Genomic DNA, 25,236 nt, shown 5'->3' with positions numbered 1-25,236 from the left:
TCCCGATTTACCACGAAAATCGTCTGTAGCTGCATTTAGATTGGCAGCAGGCCATGATTGTTTGGCCAAACACCTACATAGAATTGGAATATATCAGTCCCCTAACTGCCCATTGTGCAACTCAAACCAAGAAATGGATTCGGAACACCTCAAAATCTGTGCTTCAGTGGCTGACCATGATAATATCTTTGAAAACTATTGAAGTGCAAGAGGTCAAATGACTTTATTGTCAAACGCCTGGCATTAGAAAACAACAAGAACAACAACATTTTATAGCAACACATTTCATAACATACTTTAAAAACTGACGCTTTTGTAGCTCACTTTTGAAAATGAAAATATTTCAGTAACAGTCCAATCCTAAAAAGTTCTTACTACTGGCATAATTAAATTTATATAACAATGTGTAATTCCAAATTATTTTTAGACAATTATCCTAAAAGAACATTAAATGGTAGCATGTGAAAAGACTTTTAATACTAGTGCAAAAAGTATTTTAACACAGACTTTCAACTGTTTGTGCAAATTGCCAACTGTTTCGCATCAGATGTTACATAGCAGTACCAATTGCAACTGATGAATAAAGCAGTCCGAACAATGGTAGACCTAGTTTTAAAAATGACCATTTTTGGTTAAGAAATGTACACAAATTAAATAAATTTCTCCAACTATTCATTTTCTTCGTAGGGTTTCTTCACTGACCTGCTTCACCTCGTAACATAGTAACTTGAGTAAATGTGATCAGAAATATGTTCCTGGGATGAGAGAAGAGAGGTGAAACTCAATGGACTCCAGATGTGGAAGTATTTCTGACATAACTAAATTGTCCACAGGGGATAATGTCCTCTGTCTCAATTTGACCAGACTTGACCTCTGAACACTATTTCAACATAACTTTACAATTTGTTACTTCGACTAGCTAATAAATTTCAGCGAAAAAATAATTTTGACAGCTCTCTAAATGTCTTAATTGAAAAAAATTAAACATATTTGTAATCAGAATTGAACTAAATCCATTTGGGGGATGAAAATATATATTCCAAAAAAGTGAAGTAGCCAATAAAAGTTTTCTGAAAATCGTTCATAATATTAAAATGGATTTGAGGGAGGTGGGATATAATGATAGAGACTGGATTAATCTTGCACAGGATAGGGACTGATGGCGGACTTATGTGAGGGTGGCAATGAACCTGCAGGTCCCTTAAAAGCCATTTGTAAGTAAGTAAGTTCATGATTTTCAGTAAAGGACTAGAGACGACGCCAATTCGGAAGGTGGTTGTCTGCTAGCGTTTGCGTCAAGAGAGACAGATAGAGAGAGAGCAAGGCAGCGTACAACATTGCCACATCGTACTTCACGAGCACGTGCAATACAAATAGCGCTGGAGAGAATTTCAATTATCAAAAGACAATAATGACCTTAGTCTTTGATTACTGTAAGCATGATACCAAACAAACCCTCTTTCCTTCAATAACAATATACTTTGCACGGTTCTCAATTCCACACCACATGCTTCTGCAATCGTTTCTTGCATGTTGGCAATGTTGCTTCCAGCATCAAGATGGCCGGCAGTGTTCTGCTCGTTAACTTTTTAAAATAATTATACACCTTAAACACTATTTTCCACGCCTGCTTGTGTAATACCTATCTTTTTACAGTCTCTTCTTCCATTTATTTACCTTACACACACACAGTAAATGTCAGTTTTACTTATTCAATGTATTGAAACACTCGCACATGAACAAACGAACTCGGGAAGTGCTTGTTATAGACTGATTCTAATTGGTTCTACTGTACAAGCTTGTGACGTCACATACCAGAAATGCTACGGCGCATAGAGCAGCTAACCGCCTTCCGAAATGCCGTCTAGTCTAACAAATTCCAAATGTTTTTGGCTTTTGGTTTTTAATTTTTTTTCTATTCTTTTTAAAAATATTTTCAAACCCAAGTTTTTAGTAGAAGATGTTAATTTTTAAGCTTCCTGTTTTTTGGTTACATTCACAAGCCATAGAGAAACATTTCTATGCATTCATTTTATGAAATATCTCATTGACATAAATTTCATATCAAATAACGACGAGAAATAAGAAGTATATTTCGAACTTACTGTGATTGCTTGCATAACAATATGAGGGTCCTGATGATTTAGACGTTTTACAATTGATCTTAAACAGTCTTTTGCATGGATGGGTGTATTTCCCACTTTGTCACAGATATCCATTATTAGGCCCCATTCTTCTGATGTATTCTTTTCATCTGTCGCTTTCTCTGAAAAATAAAAACATAACACTTGAGTCATTTTTAAATAATGCTAATTTTAATTTCTAAATATAAATAAGGCAAAAGATTGTCTGGATGTGATTACAAGGCTTACTTAGTGAACATACGCAAATTACTAAAAGACTAAAAGTTTGTAGGAGCATTATTAATCTGATTGCTAAGGTGATGATTTCCTATTTAGACACCATGAAGGTCATGAGGGGCATAGATGTAGAGCTATATGTTTTCATGATCTCGGCACTAGAATCACACAATGTGGTCACCATCACACTTTGACTGTCACTTTTAACATTTATGCTAGGGTTGTGAGATTATACTTTATCCCATATTCTAAGGTTTTTCTAGTGTGATCGTGCCTTACTTTTGTTTTCAGGTCTGTAAAATGCTTAATATTTTTTTGCCCATTTTATAAATTATGGTTATTTCGCATAAAAAATATTAACATTTTATTGCTTAAGGTGTAAATACTCGTAACCTTCAAAATGTTCGATATTGAGTGTTTGGTACCGTTGAATTCGTCTAAGAGATGCACATCTACCTGCAAAGTCTTCTAAACCACAATTTAATATTAATCGAGGAAAAGAAAACATTTCAGTACTCCATAAGCCTGCCATTAATGGCTGCAAAGAACAGTTTTTCACTCTACTTTAAATTATGAATTTGTGGAATATGAGCATTTGTACCTTAAGTAACAATTTGCTGCACTATGTGTTCAGAGTTGTTACATTGTGTTTTTTAGGGTTTGAATTATTATTATTATTATTATTATTATTATTATTATTATTATTATTATTATTCTTCCCTTCAAGTATTAGGCCAAATGGCCTGTTACGATCTCACAGTTGAATTTTCAATCCAGCGCTTCTTTGGATGACCGAGAGATCTCTTCCCATTTGGAAGACAGTGGAGCATGACTTTTGGGATTCTATCTCTACGCATGTGATGCAGATGATTTACCCAGTTGTTCTGATAATGTTTTACGTGATTAATTACAGGTTCTAGTCGTAATTCTTCCATTACATCTTCATTGCGTTTGTGATCCCATTTCGTATATCCCGCTGTTTATCTCATAAATTTCATTTCATTAGGCGTTACTCTGATTTCGTCTTTCTTCCTCAATGTCCATGCTTACTTACATATGGGCTGTTAAGGAACCCGGAGGTTCACTGCCGCCCTCATATAAGCCTGCCATTGGTCCCTATCCTGAGCAAGATTAATCCATTCTCTATTATCATATCCCACCTCCTTCAAATCCATTTTAATATTATCTTCCCATCTACGTCTCGGCCTCCCTAAAGGTCTTTTTCCCTCCGGCCTCCCAACTAACACTCTATATGCATTTTTGGATTCGCCCATACGTGCTACATGCCCTGCCAATCTCAAACGTCTGGATTTAATGTTCCATGTTTGAATTAATTTTGTTTATTGTACAAAGAAAACATTCCTAACACCACACAAAAAGGAGTATTTTCTTTTAATAGGCCTATACTGATAAGTGTTCAATTTTACTGTATTGTGACAAGACTGTTTTCGCAACAACCATGTTGAGAAAGATTAATGTTGCCAACTTACATATTCCTTTCCACTTTCTTTCCTCATATAAGAAATGTGACAACCCTAGATCATAATAACTCAATTGTCACGTGTTCTACCATGTGTCCATTTAGTCCTGCTTGATAAAAAAAGTCTGAAATGTGGGCTTAGAGTAAGCCATGCTACAAGTTTGAAAAATATACTATACACTGTGTCCCAAAAGACTGGTATACTTTTCTTAATTTATTACTCAAAAACTACGAATGGTACAGCTTTCACATGTATATCATATTAAAGAGGAAGTCAAGTGGTTTTGTTTGGATATTAGTTCACCCATTTGTCGCATTTAGCGCTCTCTGTAAAGAGGGCGATTTCTGGGGCAGAGCGAGCTTTCTGTGTGTTGGAATTCAACAAAAATAAGAGTGCTACAGATAAGCAAAGGAAATTCAGGACTAAGTACAGCACAGAGGTTCCAAGCAGGAAGGCAATTTATGCCTGGCACAAGAAATTTGTGGATAATGGTTGCTTATGTCCTGAAAAAAGTGGGTGAATTTTCCTGTAAATTTTGCTTCGTGTGAATCTGTTCCTTCTTTCTCTGTACCCTTCATGTGTAAAAAACTGTATGTGCCACCTATACCACAAAGTCTAGAAGAAACCCGAATCACGCAAGTGAAGGTGGGTAGGCACTAGATATACACACTTAAGCATAGGATTCAAGAAGCTGCCACCACAGTAACAGAGGATAATCGCGAAGGGTATGGGAAGAGTGATTACCATGTGAACATCTGTCAAGTTACACATGGTTCTCATATCGAATCATTGTGAAATCCAAACATTGACAACAAACCACTTCACTTCCTCTTTAATATGATATTCATATTACAGCTGTATCTTTTGTAGTTTATGCATAATAAATTAAGAAAAGTGTTATGGGACTTTTGGGACAAGATGTATTTTAAGACTAACTTTATCAAGTACTGCAAGCCATAATAACAGCTCTGACGCAACTCTAACACCGACAAAAATTGTTCACTAAAGCAGTACTGTTGGTTTACTCTAAAGCAGCAATAGAAACAGTTACATTTAAATCATACCATATCACCAGACAGTTACCATCAATAAAATAAGACACTAACACAATTTATGACATTAAAGAAACACATCGGTTTCCAGTGGATATCTCATGTAGGTGTGCAGGGGAATGTAGGTGCAAATTGTTTGACAAGAAGGGAATTAAACTAAATCATATACTCAAGTCATTTAAAATAAACATGAATTAAACAGAATCCTTAAGAAAAACACGGCCTAAAAGTATGAAAACAATTGCAAACAAAATTTCTAAGGGTAAAACATGGGAACATATTCAACAAAATTTGAAATGTAGGTGTAATAAATCAAGAAAAGAGGATGTAGCACTATTCCGATCAGAAAATGGACATGTCTGCTTAGCTCAACATCAACACAAAATTGACGTCTTAAACTCCAACAACTGTACACTCCAAATGGAAGAAGAAGAAGAAGAAGAAGAAGAAGAAGAAGAAGAAGAAGAAGAAGAAGAAGAAGAAGAAGAAGAAGAAGAAGAATTTATCAAATGATCTTGGTGCTGACAATTAGATCAAATGGAAAAATTGTTTAAATGATTACACTGCCAAATTTTTCTTTTAATATGTTAGTACAAGGACTTTTCTTATCTCTCAATAAAAGCAGAGACTTTGGCCTGCTGTTGACATATACGAAAGCACATTGGATGAGTCAACATGACACTGATCCTTCACCTCACACAACATCCACATACAGCAGAAACCTATCGTATTCAGACTAGCTAAAGCATGTTCCATGTTTGAGGCTCTTTACCACTAAATATATTATGTAAGTAATTGGGTTTTCACATCCTCTCAGTTGAGCTAACGCCATGTTTGGTGTTGCCATGACAAGGGATTGTTAGTTTCCTTTTCACTTTCCCATTATACGAAGTATATGAAGTATGCTGATGCTGACAAAACTTTTATTTCGAAATTTCCGTGGAAATCACGTTTCAGCATTCCTGATACTGGTGAAGTGACTTTGGGCATGTCATCTGTCTGCAAACAGTGATTCCTCCTATAACTATTGAACAAAGTTTGTTCATATTCTGTGTCTACAAGAAAGATTATCGAGCGAGATAGCTCAGTGGTAACACACTAGACTCACATTCAGGAGATCGTGGGTTCAAACTCCATGGCCGGTCAACCTGACAGAGGTTTTCCCATGATTTCCCTTAGTCACAAAGGCAAATGCTGGATTTGAAATTTACATACCATGATTTATCACCGCCTTAATCACCATTATCATAATTATTAAAAATTGAAATCAGTTAAAATGAATACAATCCACATATAACATAACAAATGGTTATAGGAACAGTTACAATAGTCCATGGCCTAATGATATAACATGATAGGCCTATTATATATCAAAAGATCCTGCCCATGCAACACGGGCAGAGATACAGACCTGCAGCCTCCGCGACTGCGGTGGGGGGGGGGGGAAGGAGGTTTGTGGGTGCAATAAAAATTTTGAAAACATAAAAAGTTAATATTATTATATTTTAAATTTCAAACTGTCTATTTAAGTTATTCAAAATGTTATTTTACCTTTTAAAATATGTCTCAGGATTGCAAAATTTTAGACAGAGTTATTGACAGTGAGTTTTACCTCTTATCAAAATGTTTAAGTGACCAATATAATAGGGATCTGATGGATTCTTTTCCTCAACAAATGCTTACCTTCCGTTTAATTCTGAGAAAGAAAATAAAAACGCCATAAATATCAGATAACTGGCTAAAACCATTATACGAGTATGTCAAAATTCAACTTTGTCTGCCAGCTTCCTCAACGTTTGTATAGATTACATTTTATTTACGGTATCACATTGCCTGTGACGAGTGCGACGTTGAGAGATCATTCTCAAAACTGAAGCTAATTAAAAGCTACTTAGAAGTACAATATCACAAGAGAGACTCACTAGACTTTCTATTTTGAGCATTGGCGACACAGCTCAGGAGGCAGATTTTAATCTGATTATTACCGATTCATTTGCAGCATCTAAGTCCCGAGTAAAGAAGTTTTAGAATCTTTTGTAAGAAACACTAAATTTTTTAAGAATTTCTTTGACTTTTGTAAAAAGTTGTGTAATATGTTATACTACTTACAGACGAATTACACATTTTATCTTTTGTATTAAAACAATACTTATGTATAAAATAAACAATACGACTTTATAATTAAAAAAAAAATTAAGTTTCTTAACAATGAAGTGCCATGATAACCTGAGAGCTAAGTGAGCAGGGAGCTGCGGGGGAAGGAGTGCAATGAAACCAAACTCCGCCACTGACATGCAATATGACCTAGATGTTGAAGTGTGTATAAATAAACCTAACAAAAAAAAAAGTTAGTTTATCTGGTTTAGATATGACTAAAAATTTGATAAACATCAGAAACCACATCTGGGACTTTTTTTTTTAATGTAGTTACGTTTATATCGAAGGGCCCCACACCTAAAAAGTAATTTAATAGAAAATATATTTACATCAAACTCTTCAGAACCAAGGTTCTACCACAGTCTACTATATACAGTCGTGAAGCTTGAAGTGTTTTTTTTTTTGCAAATCTCGTGATAAAGCGCTCCAAGCGGTTAGCAACTACAAACAATAGACTGTCCATGGTCGACTTTGGACTGTGTCGTATTTCTATCGAGTGCTAGCTCATTGCGTATTTCACATTGATACTTGTGAAATGTTCGTTATTGGTTGTAATGAAAATGTTAATGGCTAAAATATAATTGGAATAATAATATGGGACAAGGAGGAGACGTTTGTAGTGCTATAAATTGTAGCAACAGTAAGAGAAAGAGGCCAGAGTTATCCTTTGTCCGATTTCCGAAAGATTCAGATTCAGAATGCTGTGCAGAAACAAAACTCTTAATTTTGAAGTTCTTTGTGACTGTTAGAATACATTATATCCTTAAATTTCACAATGAAATGTTTCAGTCTAACCGAAAGGACATTAGATACCGGTTAAAGTTCTGTCACTTAGGCTGCTAAATTTCCAGAGAAATAAAGGTCTAGGTCTAGGTCTACTTTTTTGTTTTTCAGAGGATATATTTTTAATTGTAGCTATTAATTTTGTTATTATTTTTATGTGTTATTTTACTAAAGACGTAGAAAAATTAAGTTTGTTTTAATGAAATTTATTGATCACGTTTTATTTTCAATTTTGGTGGGATTATTATTGCTTAGGCCTATTTTTTTCAAAGGATGTGTTTTTAATTATAGCTGTTAATTTTGTTGTTATTTTTATTTGTTGCTTTACTAGAGACGTAGAAAAAGTCTGGGTTACAATAAAATTTATTGATCACGTTTTATTTCCAATTCTGGTGTGATTATTATTGCTTAACCTCATCCCACTTTGTTAACTACGTAAGCCTACACGTACCGGCACACGTAAGTTACTCCATTAATTCATATTTCCATTATTATTGTTGTAAAGAGAAATGCAAATTAATATTTATTGGTTTCATAGTTAATTATCGCTATAATCTTGACTGAGTGAAGCGATTATAGTAAATTTCAGTTCGTTTTGCACAAACAAAAATAATATTAACCTATTTCTTGCAGGTATCTTCGAGTTTATGGTGGAATTTAATACACTTCATTAAAATAATAAATTAACTTTATGCATTTAATATTTCAATAATGGAAGGAAGGTGTTAATTTTTCCAAAAGAACACAACGAAAGTGTAACATATTTTGTCGTCTGCTAGGAGAGAGATCTGCGATGATGAGGCGATAGTTGCGATCCTAGTGGTGGGCAACTACCCATGTTTGCATTTTTACTACATATTGAGCTTCGCGACTGTATATAGTAGACTGTGGTTCTACTTTCAATTTTTTTCTTTGCGAATTTTGCTAAGCTTTAAACCTATTAAGCCACAGAAGGTAGTCAAGGATAGAGAAAACGTCTCACTGTTCAAGGATTACCATCCCTTGTCATAAATTCATACCTGCGAGTGAACCAGTGAAGCGAGCTCTAATAAATTTTAATATTATGTACATCACTTGTAAAAGCCTATTTTCGTAAACAGAAAAATAATATTACAAAATTATTAGAATATGCATATAGCAATTTCATATAAACTTGTGTAAAATTAATTAGATACACCGAAAGAATGAATATCTACTTAACAGTACAATTTATAAATGGAGTGTCAATGCAGTTTGGAACTGTAAAGATCTTTTGTGTGTACTCACGAAAATTTTACATGTTATTTAAGTATATATTAAATGATTTCAGTTGTGAGTGCTTCGTAACAGGTCGATAAAATAAAACTATAGGCCTACACAATAATATGATAAAGGAATCAAATTATAAAGAAATACATAAAATACGTGGAAAAGAATGTGTCCCTTTTATAAAACTCATTTCTTAAAAATGTCTTGCTGATAATGATGTTTAAGATATATTATGAATTACAATATAATTCGTAGTAACTACAAATCCATGTCTATAGGTAGATAAGAATGATTAGGCTACATGATAATCGCACTGAATTTAACATCACATCACAGCAGAATGGTCTTGTGACTCTATTGTAGCAAATAACTGATGATGATGATACATTATGTCACGTGACTTTGATTGTAGCCTAGGTGGTATGATTTTTTACACTGAACAGAAATTATTAATCTATCTGGCCATTGCTATTCAGCATCAAGGAAGTTCTTACGTCAAACTATGCAATCATTTGTCGAAATAATATAGGGTTGCCAACTATTTTTCAAGAAAATACGGAAGATTAAGTGACAAAATGTTGTACAAGAAATCAACAAGAATGACGCTAGATTTATAAAAAAAAAAAATATTCTAACAAAGTCAAACCTCATTGTATTTTGTTAAAGATTTGGCTACATGAAGAAGCTAGACATCATATTTTATAAATTTTAAAAATTCTCTGCAGGAATATTTGAAGTTAACTGCAATTTGTATTTCTCCTTTTAGGAGATTTGTACTACAGTATTTCGAATATCTGTCCATTTAAAGATACGCACGCACGCACGCACACACAAAATAATATAATGAAACAAGAAGTCACAGAAATTGTGCCATTCAGAAATTGTTACAGTAATAGTCCTCATTTCTATATAAAAATATAGGCCTACTGCATGTGAAGAGCTTCATATAATAGTAATTATGTATGTTACAAGAGAGTAAGGTAAGATTTTATTCACAAATACATTAAATCTGTTTCCTCTCGTGAGACATACATTATTTTGCCCGATACGAAATTTAATGAATTGTTAATAAATAAATACTATAATACTTCAATATTAAATATTTAATACATAAAGTTATCCTTCATATTCATGTCACTTTGCTACAGTAGCGTGCAAATTAATCCGAACATGACAATTTTTAGAGTTTTCTTTGACTTGGTCTACCAGCTGCACTTTCCTGCTTAACTGAGTTCTGTAACATAGCAGATTTTCCTTGTTGAAGGTCTGGAGTTTATATTTTTTGTAATGTGTTAATTACTTCGTCTCATTTTCGTCCCCAAAAGCATTTTAGTTGTGTTGAAGACTTATTACTGCATTGTTGTGTTAGTTCTGACATCTTCAGAAATGGAAACAACTCCACGAAAATGCTCTAAAATTGTAATAATTAGCAGAACACTCACTTCCATGACACAAAGAAAAGTTGCTACAGAATGTGGTGTCGGTTTAGCTATAGTTAATTGCATCCTGAAATGATACCAAGAGACTGGATACAACATGCTCCAGAAAAAAGGAAAATGTGGTCAGAAAAGGAAGACTTCACCACAAGATGACTGTTTAATTGTTAGGAAAAGTAAAATAAATCCTACACTATCTGCTGTCGACTTATGCCACGAGTTAATATAGGGTTACCATATGTCAGCATTCATATGGACATGTCTGCTTTTGATAATAAAAACAGTCGTCTGCATACATTTTTGAAAATGCTCTAATTTGTCCGCATTTTCTCATACTGAAGTATTATTTATTCATTTTTGTTTCGTATGTATATACGTTTTTATTCACACTGCAAGTGGGTAAATACCCGGTGGCAGTGGTAACTAATTACACTCAATAATGGCAATTAATAATAAACATAAGTAATAATAATAATTAATACGGTATTAAAATAATAAATAATAATAATAATAGTATAATAATATTAACGAGAAGCATCCTAAATTAAATGAACCACGATCACTTAAATAACATTTAAAGTAAATATAATTTGTATATTAACCCTAAGTTCGAACTAAAACCCACGAGTATGATATGTTCATACATCCACAAGTACCTTTCAGCACTACACTCATTTCGCTGTCAACTCACTCACTGCACTGGAACTACGACACATTTCACTGATACTATCCTGATTTCATTAACACTTCAAAAACATTTCATGTTCAAACACTTTGCTCTACCACTATAAACTATAAAACTTCACTGACACAACACACTTCTTCACTGATAGAACACTTCAAATAACAAAACATCAATTACACTCTTTAAATAGTGTGCATAATATGCTACTGTCTATTAGTAAAGTCCTTTTTAAATACATTGTTGGTTATTGGTAAAGCCTTTGGTAAGTCTGCAGGTAAAGCATCCCAGTCCCTGATATACAGAAGCCGCAAAAGTGACATAAATGACGAAGTTGGTACAAGGAGTTCGTTGGTGAGAGGGGTGTGTCAGCATTTTCAGATTTCCTTGTTACTAACAACAGTAACATGACTAGGCTATGAAGGGTAACTTATGCATTATACTATTAACATAGCAACAGACTATTTCATTAGTAAGTGGTGGATAAAGTAACATTCTTTAAATTTATAATATGGAAAAAGCAAATAAAAGCTTATACACCTTGATTACACAACTTTTAACACTATATCACTTCGGAAAACGTATTATGTGTCTTTCTCATGTTAAATTTTACATTACCTCGTTAACATATTTCAGCCTGTTATTGGCCATCTTCACAACTGGTTGTTGGTGATCTTGGCGCCTTTTGTTTGTTTCCTGTGGGGGTGTGTTTGTATAGTGTAATGTGGAGTCAAAGAGTGTGTGTGTTCTGAAATTGAGTTGTGTGTTGAGAATTTCATTTGGATCTGTTTTTGTGTGTCTATATATTTCGTACTGTTCTAGTATGTTTAGTTTCTGGCTTTTTGGTTGAATGTGTAGATTTCCATGTCTGTGTTGATGTCTCTTAGGTGTGGTTAGCATTTGTGATGTGATCTGCATGTGGAAGTGTTTTGTAGTTTTGTTTTGGCTGTAATGTGTTCTTTGTAATCTGTTTGAAATGGTCTGTCTGTCCTATGTAAACGTGTTAATGAGGTAATGTAAAATTTAACACGAGAAAGACACATATTTAATACGTTTTCCGAAAAGCTTAAAGCACAAATTTATCAAATAATATTACGTAATTTCGACGATCCGTATTTGTAAGAAATGTAAATAATCACATGTTAAACACGTCATTAGGAATAAAAACTATGACTTGCATTTCGTAAGGAATGTAAATAGGTATATAATATATCGGGACTACTGCTCTCTTATTAGGCTATACCCTTCTGCATTAATTTTAACCAGGTGAATGACTCAAATGTTTTCAACACCTTGTTGACCTTGCATAAAGATCTGCTGCTATTCAAATAACTGTCTAAACAAGTTCTCTTTGTGCAGTGTTTATGCAGCATACATATACATTATTTCCCTTCAACATTGTACACCCACACTTATTTCTAGTTCTACCGGCATTTATTCATACATTTATCCTTAAAATATTTACACGCAAGTAAAATAAATCACGCATGTGGCAAAAGAAAACATGTAGGTCTAAATAATTTCAAGGAAAAATTGTTCCAGGGCCGGGTATTGATCCCGGGACCCTTCGCTTAGCGCGCGAACGCTCTAACGACTGAGCTACCTCAGGAACCATACACGACACCGTCACAATTTTTCCTTTGTATCCACACAACTCAAGTGAGCTGACAAGACGCCACAATTTAAGTCACACAGAGTATTGTGTGCACTCATAGTTGAGTTCTGGCGTCTTGTCAGCTCACTTGAGTTGTGTGGATACAAAGGAAAAATTGTGACGGTGTCATGTATGGTTCCTGGGGTAGCTCAGTCGGTAGAGCGTTTGCGCGCTAAGCGAAGGGTCCTGGGATCGATACCCGGCCCCGGAGCAATTTTTCCTTGGAGCTATCACCTGAAAGCCAGATTTGCACATGTAGGTCTACTTTTGAAATGAATCCTTTCAACTATAACAATAATGTCATGTAATTTTTTTTAATTTTCCTGACTTTTATTTAATTTGTACTGCTGTCTTTATTTCAATTATAATGTAGCAAAAGGGAAAAAAATATTATACAAATAAATACCTTAACATAGGCCTATTTCAAAATCTTTTAAATACATTTTTTACTATTTACACCAATGAACAGATCATTTCTATGCTTCTGAAAAGAAGAATTGAATACAAAGTGACGCATGTATAAGTGGTATTTAAAATAGAAAAACATTTTGTACCTTGCATCATTTCACACGGCATTTCATTTAAACAATGCTGAAACTATGTAAGTTTTGTAAGACATGTAAGTAATGTCGACATGGTTATCATTCAGGAGTTCAATTTTTCCCTCCCTTTCGCGAATTCTATATGGTTATCTGCATCGAATTTGGAATTGGATTTGTAATTGGAATTGTATTTATTAGCCGTCAGAATACAAGGATTCATGGCATCGTCAGATAACAATTACATGTTAATACAATGATATAATAGTAATGTAAACAAATACAATAGTAATGACAACAATTATAATTGCAATATAATAATAATCACTTTCTAATATTGTGTATTTTATTATAATGACAATCTTGTCAGTTTGTGCTTCTACCAGGTACATGAAGAGGAAGGTAAGGAGCAGTAAACAGGGAAAACAACAGCAATCAATAACAGTACATAAAATAGAGATTGTTACATTTCCTGTTCAAGATTTAAATTTAGGTACTCGTTTATGCTCAGTGGCATGTGCTTCAACAGTATATTTTTTACCGATTTCTTGAAAATTTTTTGGGTACACTTCTTGATATGTAAGGGGAGCTTGTATAATTTACAACCATTATGAGATATACTGTTAAGACTTCTGGTAAGCCTGTGGTATTTTAAATGCATATTACTGGAAGTTCTAGTATTGTAGTCATGGTATTCAGAGTTTGGTATAAACTGTTTTGCATTCTGATGGATGTAACAGACTGTTTCTAGTACGTAGATACAGGGGACCGGTAGTATATTGAGCTCTTTAAAAATGCCTCTGCTCGCAGTCCGTATTGGAACTTGTTTCATGATTTTTATTATTCTCTTCTGCAATTTTAGTATCTGTAAGGATTTTGATGATGATCCCCAAATGATTATGCCATATGCAATAACTGAGTGTACATAACCATAGTATATTGACAATAGAAGCTTCAGGGGCGATATTTTGGTTAAGATACGAAAGACATAACATAATCTGGACAATTTTTCATTCAAAAATTGTACATGATATTCCCATGTTAGATTTGAGTCAATGTATATGCCTAGGAACTTTGTATAACTTTCTTCCTTAATCCTGATATTATTAAGTAATATTTGGACAGGATCGTGTAATTGATGTTGGCTAAAGTTTATACCATACATGTTGCCTCAGAGAGTATTTTTAGTAAAAAATTTTCATATTGAACTCTATCGTTGCCAAGCAAAGGTCACTCCAAAAAGAATACAGGCTGGACGTGTCTTAGTGAGGAAGTTGGCGACAACAGGATCTTAGTTGAATGAGGCTGGCAAGCATCACACATCTGGTTTGGCAAATGTGGTGAAACATATTCAAGCTTGTCTGGAGCAGTCTTCTCAGAAATGGTTACATTCCTTTCCTTCCAAAATGGGGAATTCTTATTCCACATGTCAAAGAGCAGCAAAAGTACGTAGCGAAAATGTGGCCATACGGGATTTCCTACTGTTTACAAGTTGCAGGGGGCAGATAACCCGCTCATATCTGGCCTCGGCCAGTATGATCCTAGGTTACGGCATAGACACCAGACAGGTCCATTAGCTATACTCTTGAGACAGGAGGACAGGGAGGCTGGCGTTACTCCCAGGTTTCGGTAGTCACGACTCAACTCCATGAGACTCCTGGGATAGTGCAACCGCTTCAAAATGACCTTGTCTTAACTGGGCTAAACAAAATCCCTCCCTAACAATATCTACATTTGTTGATCGGTGGAACTATCATAGAGCCAATGGGCTAGTATATATCCATCGATTCATAGAGTCATTCAATCTAAGAGCCAACTGGCTAGTCTCTGAAATTCAGACAACTCATCCTGCCTAAGGGTTTTCCGTGGTTTTCCTAAGGTGCTAAGACAAATGTCGGGATGAGCCCTAAAAGAAATGGACCACGAACCTGCACTCATATCCCCATGAATCCCCCTAATTACTCTAAATTAATTAATAATTACATCTCTCCCCTCTCTTCGTAATTGAGTCAACATAAAGTCAAATGGCTGGTCTCTAAATTGAGACGATTCAACAAGGCTCATGACAATAATCACCTCCTACCTAACAGCCAAATTGGCTAGTCTCTTATATGAGACAACTCATCCTGCCTAAGGTATTCCGTGGTTTTCCTAAAGCATAAGACAAATGTCGGGATGAGCCCTAAAAGAAATGGGCCACTGACCTATATGCCCTTCCCCATATATATTCCCCTTTTCTTGTAAACGACGTATGTCCTAGTTCAGAACCCATAAATTGTCTATTAAATGTACGAGGTCACTCAATTAGTCGCAATTTGAAAGGACAGGGAACCTCTCAAATTGCAGATTTAGATTTCACGGCACTTCTTCTGACGGCCTTCACTTGCCTTGTCATCGAACAACAGATGACAGAGTCTTCACGACTCCACTTGCACTGCGAAATGGCTAAGCCCCTTTCAATGTGCAAGATAACACCTGCCATCCTAATGGCAAACACCAGCCATCTCCTCCTCGTCCCGTCCCGTGATCACTTGATCACATTTCCGTCCCCCTCGCGTATGTGGTACCTAAGAGGTTACGTCCATTTTCGGTTTTCCCCTTCAACATTTTCTAGAGCTCCTTCAGTGGAGCAGCGTAACCCGGAGTGAGACCAGTGGCCAACAGGCTTGGAGCTCACATATTTAGTTTCGTACAGCCCCCAACCCCTTGCAAGGACGCGTTTTGCGTACCTTTAAATTTTTCCTCCCAATTCCCTATTTCGATTTTTCGAAGGAGAAACACATTCGTTAATGTGGTTCACAGACGAGGTCAGGTTTCTCCCGCCTGGATATTCCCAAAACACACATATTTGGTTCTCACATAAACCATAAGAAACGCCCCTGCATCTACAGGAGACTGGTCTGCAGATTCGGCAACCCAATGGTCAGGCCATTTTTTTTCAGATACTATGAACACAAACTGTTACAAACACTGAACTGATTCACGGTTTTTTCAAAGACAGCACATCTTACCACATGTCATCTGAGTCTCTCGCCCTAATCAGAAGATTCCATAATGACCAAGCAATTTTTAATTTGTGGCCACCCAGATCAACACACCTATGCCACTAGATCACTTTCTGTGGAGTAATCTTAAAAATCGAGTTTATCAAAATCAATCAGAAACAACTGATTTGAAGACCAACATTATCAACGAAATCAATAACACTGATCAGAGCATACTGTATAGTGAAATGTTAGAAACATAGAGGAACAGGTACAGATGTGTCTATAGGAAGGAGGAGGCCATTTTCAGCATATAAGCTTACTGCAGTTCATTTGTTGCCTAGCCTCAAACACCCTGCTAGAAGATAGCCTATTACAAGGCGTGGGGAAAAAAAAAGAAAAAAAAAAAAAAACTAATACAAATAACCAAAAATCATATACGACATCTCCTAATCCTGAAAGACCTACGAAAAGAGACAGAAAAGAAAGAATATACTTATATGTACCAGCTCACACTGTTTTTTTTTTTTCATAACCAACATTGCAAAGCTTTCCGTAATGTATTTAAGGAACAACTGGATAATACGCACGGCAGACCAATATCGATAGTCGACTCTACTCGCTGGCCACTAGTCACCGGGCCGTACCGAGCCGTATCAAACAAAATATAATCGAAATGGTGGTAGTCAAATTCGAGACTATATTCTTAAATAATTCACTCCATTAGTCAAGTTCAAGGTTTTATGTAGTACAACGGCGGTTTTTTGAATGCATTAAAAGAAAATGAAGATGTAATAAGATAATAAACTAGGTTATCACAAGGAAATTAACAGGAAAAAAGGTGTGTTTCACGGAATGCAATTAAAATGACGGAAAATAAATTTCCGGTTAATGTTCGCCAAAGCGTAAAGTACGTAATTATGACGGCGTTGCTGTTTTATTTCTGGCCTATAGAAAAATACCTAGCCTTTTACGAAAAAAAAATTTAAGGACCATGAAATTATTCACCGCTTTCATTATAGGCCTATTATTTTTTAACAATATTACGAATAAAAAAACTGTCATATTATATAATTTTAACTACTACATGGACGAATCAAATCAAGCTAACCTAACCAAAGCTAACCTAACCTAACCAAAGCTAACCTAACCTAACCTAACCTAACCAAAGCTAAGCTAACCTAACCAAAACTAATCTAATCTAACCAAAGCTAATCTAACCTAACCAAAGCTAATCTAACCTAACCTAAGCTAACCTAACCTAAGCTAAGCTAACCTAACATAACATAACCTTCGTAAATGCAAGGCCTGTAACCGGAGCAAGAAGGGATCTCAATCATTTAATCTGCAAGTACACGCAAAAATAAATTCAAGTAAGGATCACGCTCCCACTGCATGAGAGGTCCGCGCATGCGCTACAGCAAAACTGTTTCTGTCCCGAGCCTCTCGTCTAAGGCACTCGTCATAATTTACTCGCAATATTTACGCAAATACACATTGTCGCTAACAGTGGTGCTATCTCTCAATAATGTTCAGAACGAAGGAGGTAGACAGAGAGAGAAAAAATTTCTCCCGCCAACTACGCCACACACCAACGTCATGTTCTTATGTTGGTGACACTGTGTATTTACTTAAATTTGGTGGTAAACGTAACGGCACGGTTCAAAGTGACCGTGCTAATTCTCCAGTATAGCGGTATTTAAAAACGACAATATTTCTTGCTCAATCGAATTTTCAAAATACATTACTATTATTACAACATCTTTTCTACAGAGAACAATTTTACAGGGCAGAATTTCGCAACAAATTAGTGAAGCTAATCACATTGAAATTAATGACTTGTTTAATGTACATTATTTTAATAAAAACGAAATTATCGAGGCTACTAAGTTGGATGCATTTCCATTGATGCTGCTTCTGGATCTGACCACGTGATTGTACAGGTAATTAAAAATCCTATAGCATCAGACATTAAAGTCATAAGCTACTAGAATGCTAGTTTCAGGAACTATACCTCCAATACTAAAAGCCCGAACAATACTGATTCATTAAGGCTGACAGGATGACCGAAATGTCCTGTTATACACAAATTTTGTCAGTGGATTGCATTACAAAAGCAACTGTTGATCAAGAGACGCACATAAATTCCTAAAATGGAAAAGTTATGCCATAAAGAAAATATTATGTGCTTCAATAAATACAATTTGAGAAGCAATTCTCATGGTGTTAACTTTGTGTCAGTATATATCTTCGGTACACCGACTCATAATGCTAACAGTGAGAGTTTTCTCTCATTAATTAATGTTCAATGGAGAAAAGAACGAAATAATTTGGATGTGATCACTACAGAAGCTATGTTACAATGTTAATGGAACCTAGACTATAATTGTATAAGCAGTTCTTGAAAACAAAGACCTGTTAAGGAAGGCCACAACTTCAGGGAAATATAATTAAAAAAAAAACAAGAGGTAGCTATGTAATCTAAGCACTGGTACTTATAATTTATATTTTAAGACAAACAACGAATAATTTTTAGTATGACTATATAAGTTACATGTAATACTGTTCTTTTATCTCAATGTGTCTATGCAAAAGTATTCAAAATAGGCCTAATTCAAATTTGGCAACCCTAGTCTCAAGCGACTAAAACAATTACAATGGATCACAAATTAATTGTTTAAATGCCGGTAACTAACATTCTGAAGTACAAATAAAATATTAATGTTATTAACAGCCTTGTGTTTTGCTGCATAACTGTTTATAGGCTACGAAGTATACACCACAAGATTATCAGTTCTCGGTAGTAGGCCTAATGTAAAGAATTAATTAACCAAAGTATTTGTTTTCAAGATTAGATATATATTATATTTTTCAACAATCACATCAATTTATGAAAAACTCACACTTTCAGGCCCACTTAAAGCGCATTATAACACAAGCATCGCCCTTTAGGTTTGAACATGTAGATCCGCACCATATTTTTCTTGCATGCAAAACACAATTATTTCATAAATATTTCTACTATGGTTAGTATGTACAGCAGAAATTCGGATTTAATATTTTTGACGAATACGTATTTGTAAGATCAAGAATTTAATTTTATAACTGGAATTTGTAATGATCTGATAGCTTCTGAACAATGCCGTCTATACCTTGTGTCAATGACACATTGACTTTCCCTTTTCACCTTGGTTCTTAATTTTTATCTGACAAAAATGTAACATGTTTATTATTTATAATTCATGACAATGTATGCAAGAAAGTCGTGTATTCAAAGATTACCCTTCTTTATTTAACCTACCCTAAATCCTTAAAAAAAAAAAAACCCTCGAAAATAATAAACATATCACACCAATTGCAGTAAAAATGAACACGTAATAATTATAAATTATGTCAACAAAACGCTGACATGTACATAACATTCAACTGAACTGTCAATAGTTTTTAAAACTAAAATTGTGCAACTTGAGGTAAAAGATCAGTTTATTACGGGAATTGAAATCCTCGACTTACCAACGTCAGAATCGAAAGGAGAAGACGTCGAAAACAGTCCCATTTTTTTCTAGAAATTACAATTCTATTATTTCAAATATAATATCTAGCACTATATATTAAAACAAATCATGCAGGTGATTTTGCTCATTGCCCAATTGCCATGAACAGATGACTAATAACATCCTACTGCTCCACCAATACGTGCCATTTTCTTATTACTAACCTGCCATCTATGGACAATACCCAATACTAAAGTCAGCATGTATGCCAATCTTTTTCTTTAATATCCCTACTCTATTTCCTATATTGGGAGAATTTGGATTTAAATTGTGAAGAATATCTTGTAATTATTCGTTAAATATAAACAATTTAAAATAATATTATTAAGATGATAAAAATAGTGGTTATGACGATGGAGTATTTTTTTAAATCAGAAATGGCCTTATGTCAACAACTATCAACATTGGTTGATTGGTGCAGTTGGTATAGCGCTGGCCTTCTATGCCCGAGGTTGCAGGTTCGATCTCGGGCCAGGTCAGTGGCATTTAAGTGTGCTTAAATGAGATAAGCTCATGTCAGTAGATTTACTGGCAAAATTCCGGCACACCGGCGACATTGATATAACCTCGGCAGTTGCGAGCGTCGTTGAATAAAATATAACATTTAACATCTTGATTACATAACTTTTAACACTATATCACTTCGGAAAACATTTAATATGTACATATGTATGTATGTAAGTATGTATGTATGTATGTATCCAATGCTTACCCACTTCACTTTACGTGATTCGGGTTCCACATGTAGCTGATGGATGGCAGGGCTGTGACCCATTTTTTAGTTGCACACCACTTCGGAGGGCTACGTTGTACATGGTGTGTATCTGTTGAGAGTTATGTCGTGTACTAGGGTGAGAGTATATGTACCGGTAACTGTTCGTGTAGTGTAATATATGGAATGGGTGATGATGATGATGAGGAAGAGAGAAGGGGAAACCCAGTGCCGGCATGTAGCCTACTCCTGTCGAATAGCACCAAGGGGGCCGCCAGGCTCAATGCCCTCATCCGACAGACGAATCACTATCAACAGTGACATATGCCTTCCCTTCATATGCACTGCGAAGAGATTTGGGATTTAACCTTTCAAATGTAAAATTCACCCAGGAGTAGGCCTAAGCGATTTTGAGGATAATAAAAGCATCTAAATGACTATACTAACAATTAACAAACAAACGTCCATAATAAAAGATACGACAGATCTTTGCTTTGCCATTTCACGTAATGTGAAGCCTTTGCACTAGCGCTATTTCCCATAAACTAAGTGAAAGGCACTTCATGCGCCAAGTGAACAATAAGTTAGTATGTGAACACCATTTCCTTCTAAATTATAGACAGATTTCATAAAGGAAAGAAGTATCAAAACATATTATGTAGTCTGACATTTTCTTTTTAATAACTTCTACAGTAGGGTACCGGTACCGGGTACTGGTATATGCGTGAACCGATTTTGACTAAACTTGGTATCCCAATAGGCCTCTACATTGTACTACCCAAGAATGTTTCAACTACACAAATCCGTTTTGTTAAAATAATAATAATAATAATAATAATAATAATAATAATAATAATAATAATAATAATAATAATAATCCATGACGTGACAGCCCATGAAGGGCCAGCTGCTGGTTTCACGTCCACATCAGTTGTTATAGCTGGATAGAAAAACTAGGTAGGTAGGTAGGCTATACAAAGAGAAACTTGCAAAATCAGCCAAACTTTAAAAGTAGTATTCAAACCCTATTTCAATACAGAATTCTGAATCTAGTAGGGTCCACACCTGTGGAGTAACGGTCAGCGCGTCTGGCCGCGAAACCAGGTGGTCCGGGTTCGATTGCCGGTCGGGGCAAGTTACCTGGTTGAGGTTTTTTCCGGGGTTTTCCCTCAACCCAATATGAGCAAATGCTGGGTAACTTTCAGTGTTGGACCCCGGACTCATTTCACCGGCGTTATCACCTTCATCTCATTCAGACACTAAATAACCAAAGATGTTGATAAAGCGTCGTAAAAAATAACCTACTAAAAAAACCTACGAATCTAGTAGGCTACATATCCGATTTTGAGTGACTTTATTTTTAAATATAAAGTAGAAATAGCCTGAATGTTTTGTGGTACCTATTTGTTTATATTATTCACACACAGAATGGGAGACAGTTACACAGATTTCTCTACAGAACAGACAAATGCAGACAGAAAACTGTAAGTATTGTCAAAAAAAAATTGAAGCTTTCCTTGATGATATAGAGACCTCTAGTGTTTGTAATTAAGATACCATATATGGATTATATGCAGAGAGAGAGACAAAGAGGAAGGCAGATAATAGGAAAGACTGGAGAATGCAAGGTTTGCAGTGGAAGACCTGCCCTCAGGCAGAACACTATGAATGAAAGTCTTTGTAAGATTAAGCCTATACATTAATATATTTTGCAGGACATGATTGAAGAAGTTATATTTTTAAAAGTGAAATAACACCGAATTTATATTGTTTTTTTTTTTGTGAGAAATAACACCGAAATTAAGCAAATTTTTATTCATCGTAAAATAGGATTCCTAATTATTTATATGCTCTATTTTTTCTAAATACACATACGTCCTCATTGTTTCACGAGGAGAATCATTCATGTCGATTTCAAGGAACTTCGACTGTGTAAGACACAATGTCCTTATATACGGAATTTTCGGTCTCTTTTATGGATCCATATAGTCTCAAATATGGGCCATCCCATACCATACAGGATACCTGGCAGCCTAACTTTCACTGTAGCCTTCCGTTAGTGTTTCTCTAACAAATGAGAGATACTCTGAGAGTCTTCACTATTGGTGCCTGTCACCAGTACGTAGTTAAAGTTGAGAAAATGACAAGAAGAAAATACAGATTTCCTAAATCTAACATCAAGGCCGAAATAAATTTTCCTGAGAAATGTTAACCTTAATTACGTAGGCTATACACAGCTTCTACCGTTAAATGGGGTGAATAGGGATGCAGGGGGTTAATAGGGACGAAGTTTTATTATTTTTTATTTCTTTGTATCAAAGATTAAATATAATAATGAGTGTTTATTTGTTCACTCATTATGAATGAAAGCATAAAAACTCTTATTGTTATATTTTGTTGCTGTGACAGGTTTGTCACTGATTGCAACTGTGACTATAGTTCTAAAATGAGTACCAGGGTCGTTTCCAGTGGGCATGTAGGACGGACATCTCTACTGCCATTAAATGCCTTTACCTTTCGCCATCCTCTAGGTCGATTTGGCCTGTCATGAGATTGACTTTTCAATTACATACACAAGGGGGAACAACAGGAATATATATGTTTTATATTTAAAAAAATACAGCATATAAATTTAGGTTATAGGCTACTAATAAAAATAAGTCAAAACACTATCACAGTCTACTATATACAATCGCGAAGCTCAATACGTAGTAAATATGCAAACATTAGATAGTTGCTCACCACTAGGATCGCTAATATCACCTCATTACAGGCAATGTAAATAGTACCGCCACAGTCTATTGTTTCTAGCACCCTCAAAACTCAAGCTTCGTGACTGTATATAGTAGACTGTGACACTATGTTAAATTCAGAATTATGTCTTCCTATGCGAAGGGATAGAGCAGTGGTTCACAAACTTTTTGAAGGCGAGACACTTGTTTGCCATCACCCCTAGGGTACCACAGGTACGTAACCACATTCGAAAAATACAATGATGAACTTCTAATGTACCAGTACCTGCAAGACGAGAAATCGAAATATGCAAACCTATTTTTCAATTTGCTTTGGCTTTTTAGATTGGCCTTCATTGCTGATATATTTTTCGAACACTTATACACTTTGAGTAGTTTTCAAGGCAAGATGTTCACGTAACATCCAGAGGACGGATCTATAAGAAAATTTGATTTCTAATCGACATCACTTGACAAAAAGGAATTTGATTCATTCCAGTGTATTAAAGAACTCATGGCAAATTTTCCCACATACCATATGATAAGTCAAATACTGGGATTGTTTTTGCCGACATGCAATTAAGTATACACTTTTTTTTTTCCCGAAGAATCTCAAAATAATTACGACAGTCACAGATGGATACTGAATCTGTTTTAAGCAGTTTCGTTCAACTAGCTGAAATTCCAAAAATTATTAAGGAAAGAATCATAGAAATAATATGTGCCTACTAATGAAGTGTTGAAATCTGCTTTATTTTTCGCAGATCATAAACCAGTTTTGGTTCAAGTGAATGCAAGAATACCTCGAGCTTGCAAAAGAAGCTCTTAAATTTTTTATAGCATTTGCAATTTCGTATTTATGCAAAATAAGTTTCTAGTCTCTGAACATCATCAAAACAAAAGCGAAAAATCTCCTTGAAGTTGAAAATGATATCACTATGTGTATATGAAATACAGGGTTCAGATTTGAGAAGCTACTTTCTGAAAACAGGCATATTTATCACTTTATTTTTTTTTTTTTACTTTATAACTACCAGTACTGAAATATTTGTTTGTTTTTATGTTCAATGTTATGTTTCAAAATATAACATAAATATATGTTGATAAGGAGTTTTTTGTTCTATTTTGTAAATTATCTCGAGACTCCGCTTCAACTCCTTACACGACCCCCTAGGGGGTCGCGACCCACACTTTGGGAACCGCAATCGTAAATTTCCATATTTTTGCACATCTGATATGAGGCTTCCAAGTATAACAGTTATCCTAATACGTTGAACTGATACGTTATTTGATGTGAAGTTAATTTAGATAATTCATTGAACTATTTTTCCAATATATTTTTATTATGAAACTATTGTTTTATGGAATTATACGTACCAAAATAAAGTTTATAAATTGCACTTTCTCCCATAATTATGAATTACGTTCCACGTTATCATAATCTTTACAATGAAATAATAGTTACGTACTCAATAATTGAGTAAAGGAGCTTGGAAAGATCTGACTTTTTATGCGAAACTGACACTTTTGACACAATCTTCTTCCTGTTTTAGCGCACTTGTTCGTTTCACTGTGGGATGTGAAGGCCAGCCAACATACTGTACATGACTACGACTGTGACGGGTAGAACCACTGATATGTTATCTTATATCAGAGGTATAGAGGTACGTTGCAGTAATAAACTGATAAAGTGATGGCGTTTTCTGACGTAAATAAAGATGGTGACGATTCCTGACGTAAATACAAATAGGTCTCTAAACCCTGACAAGTCAAAGAAAAGAAAATTAATGTTTTTGTATGCTAAACCAATGCCAGCCATTCGTTTTTAAGTGTCATATCAATATACAGGGTGATTCATGAAG

At 35.0% G+C, this 25,236-nt stretch overlaps 1 protein-coding gene across 3 annotated transcripts in view; it reads right to left on the bottom strand.

Annotated features, from left to right (window-relative positions):
• Window positions 1–24,983, bottom strand: part of Stam (signal transducing adaptor molecule) — a 62,367-nt gene extending 37,384 nt beyond the window's left edge. For 2 of the 3 annotated variants that reach the window (XM_069829432.1, XM_069829433.1), the window contains exons 1-2: window positions 19,890–20,092; window positions 2,106–2,266 (exon numbers count right to left, since the gene is read on the bottom strand). In XM_069829432.1, the coding sequence (XP_069685533.1) occupies window positions 2,106–2,266; window positions 19,890–19,932 (204 nt within the window). In that variant the 5' untranslated portion in view covers window positions 19,933–20,092. Of the gene's footprint in view, window positions 1–2,105; window positions 2,267–19,889; window positions 20,093–24,751 lie in introns of those variants that run through there. The other variant, XM_069829434.1, reaches the window with a different exon arrangement.
• Window positions 24,984–25,236: the final 253 nt, after the last annotated feature.

Source organism: Periplaneta americana, chromosome 6 (genome assembly GCF_040183065.1).
Source record: "Periplaneta americana isolate PAMFEO1 chromosome 6, P.americana_PAMFEO1_priV1, whole genome shotgun sequence".
NCBI classification, from domain to species: Eukaryota; Metazoa; Arthropoda; class Insecta; order Blattodea; family Blattidae; genus Periplaneta; species Periplaneta americana.
The sequence above is the reverse complement of the archived record's forward strand: the minus strand, read 5'-3'. Positions and strand labels throughout refer to the sequence as shown.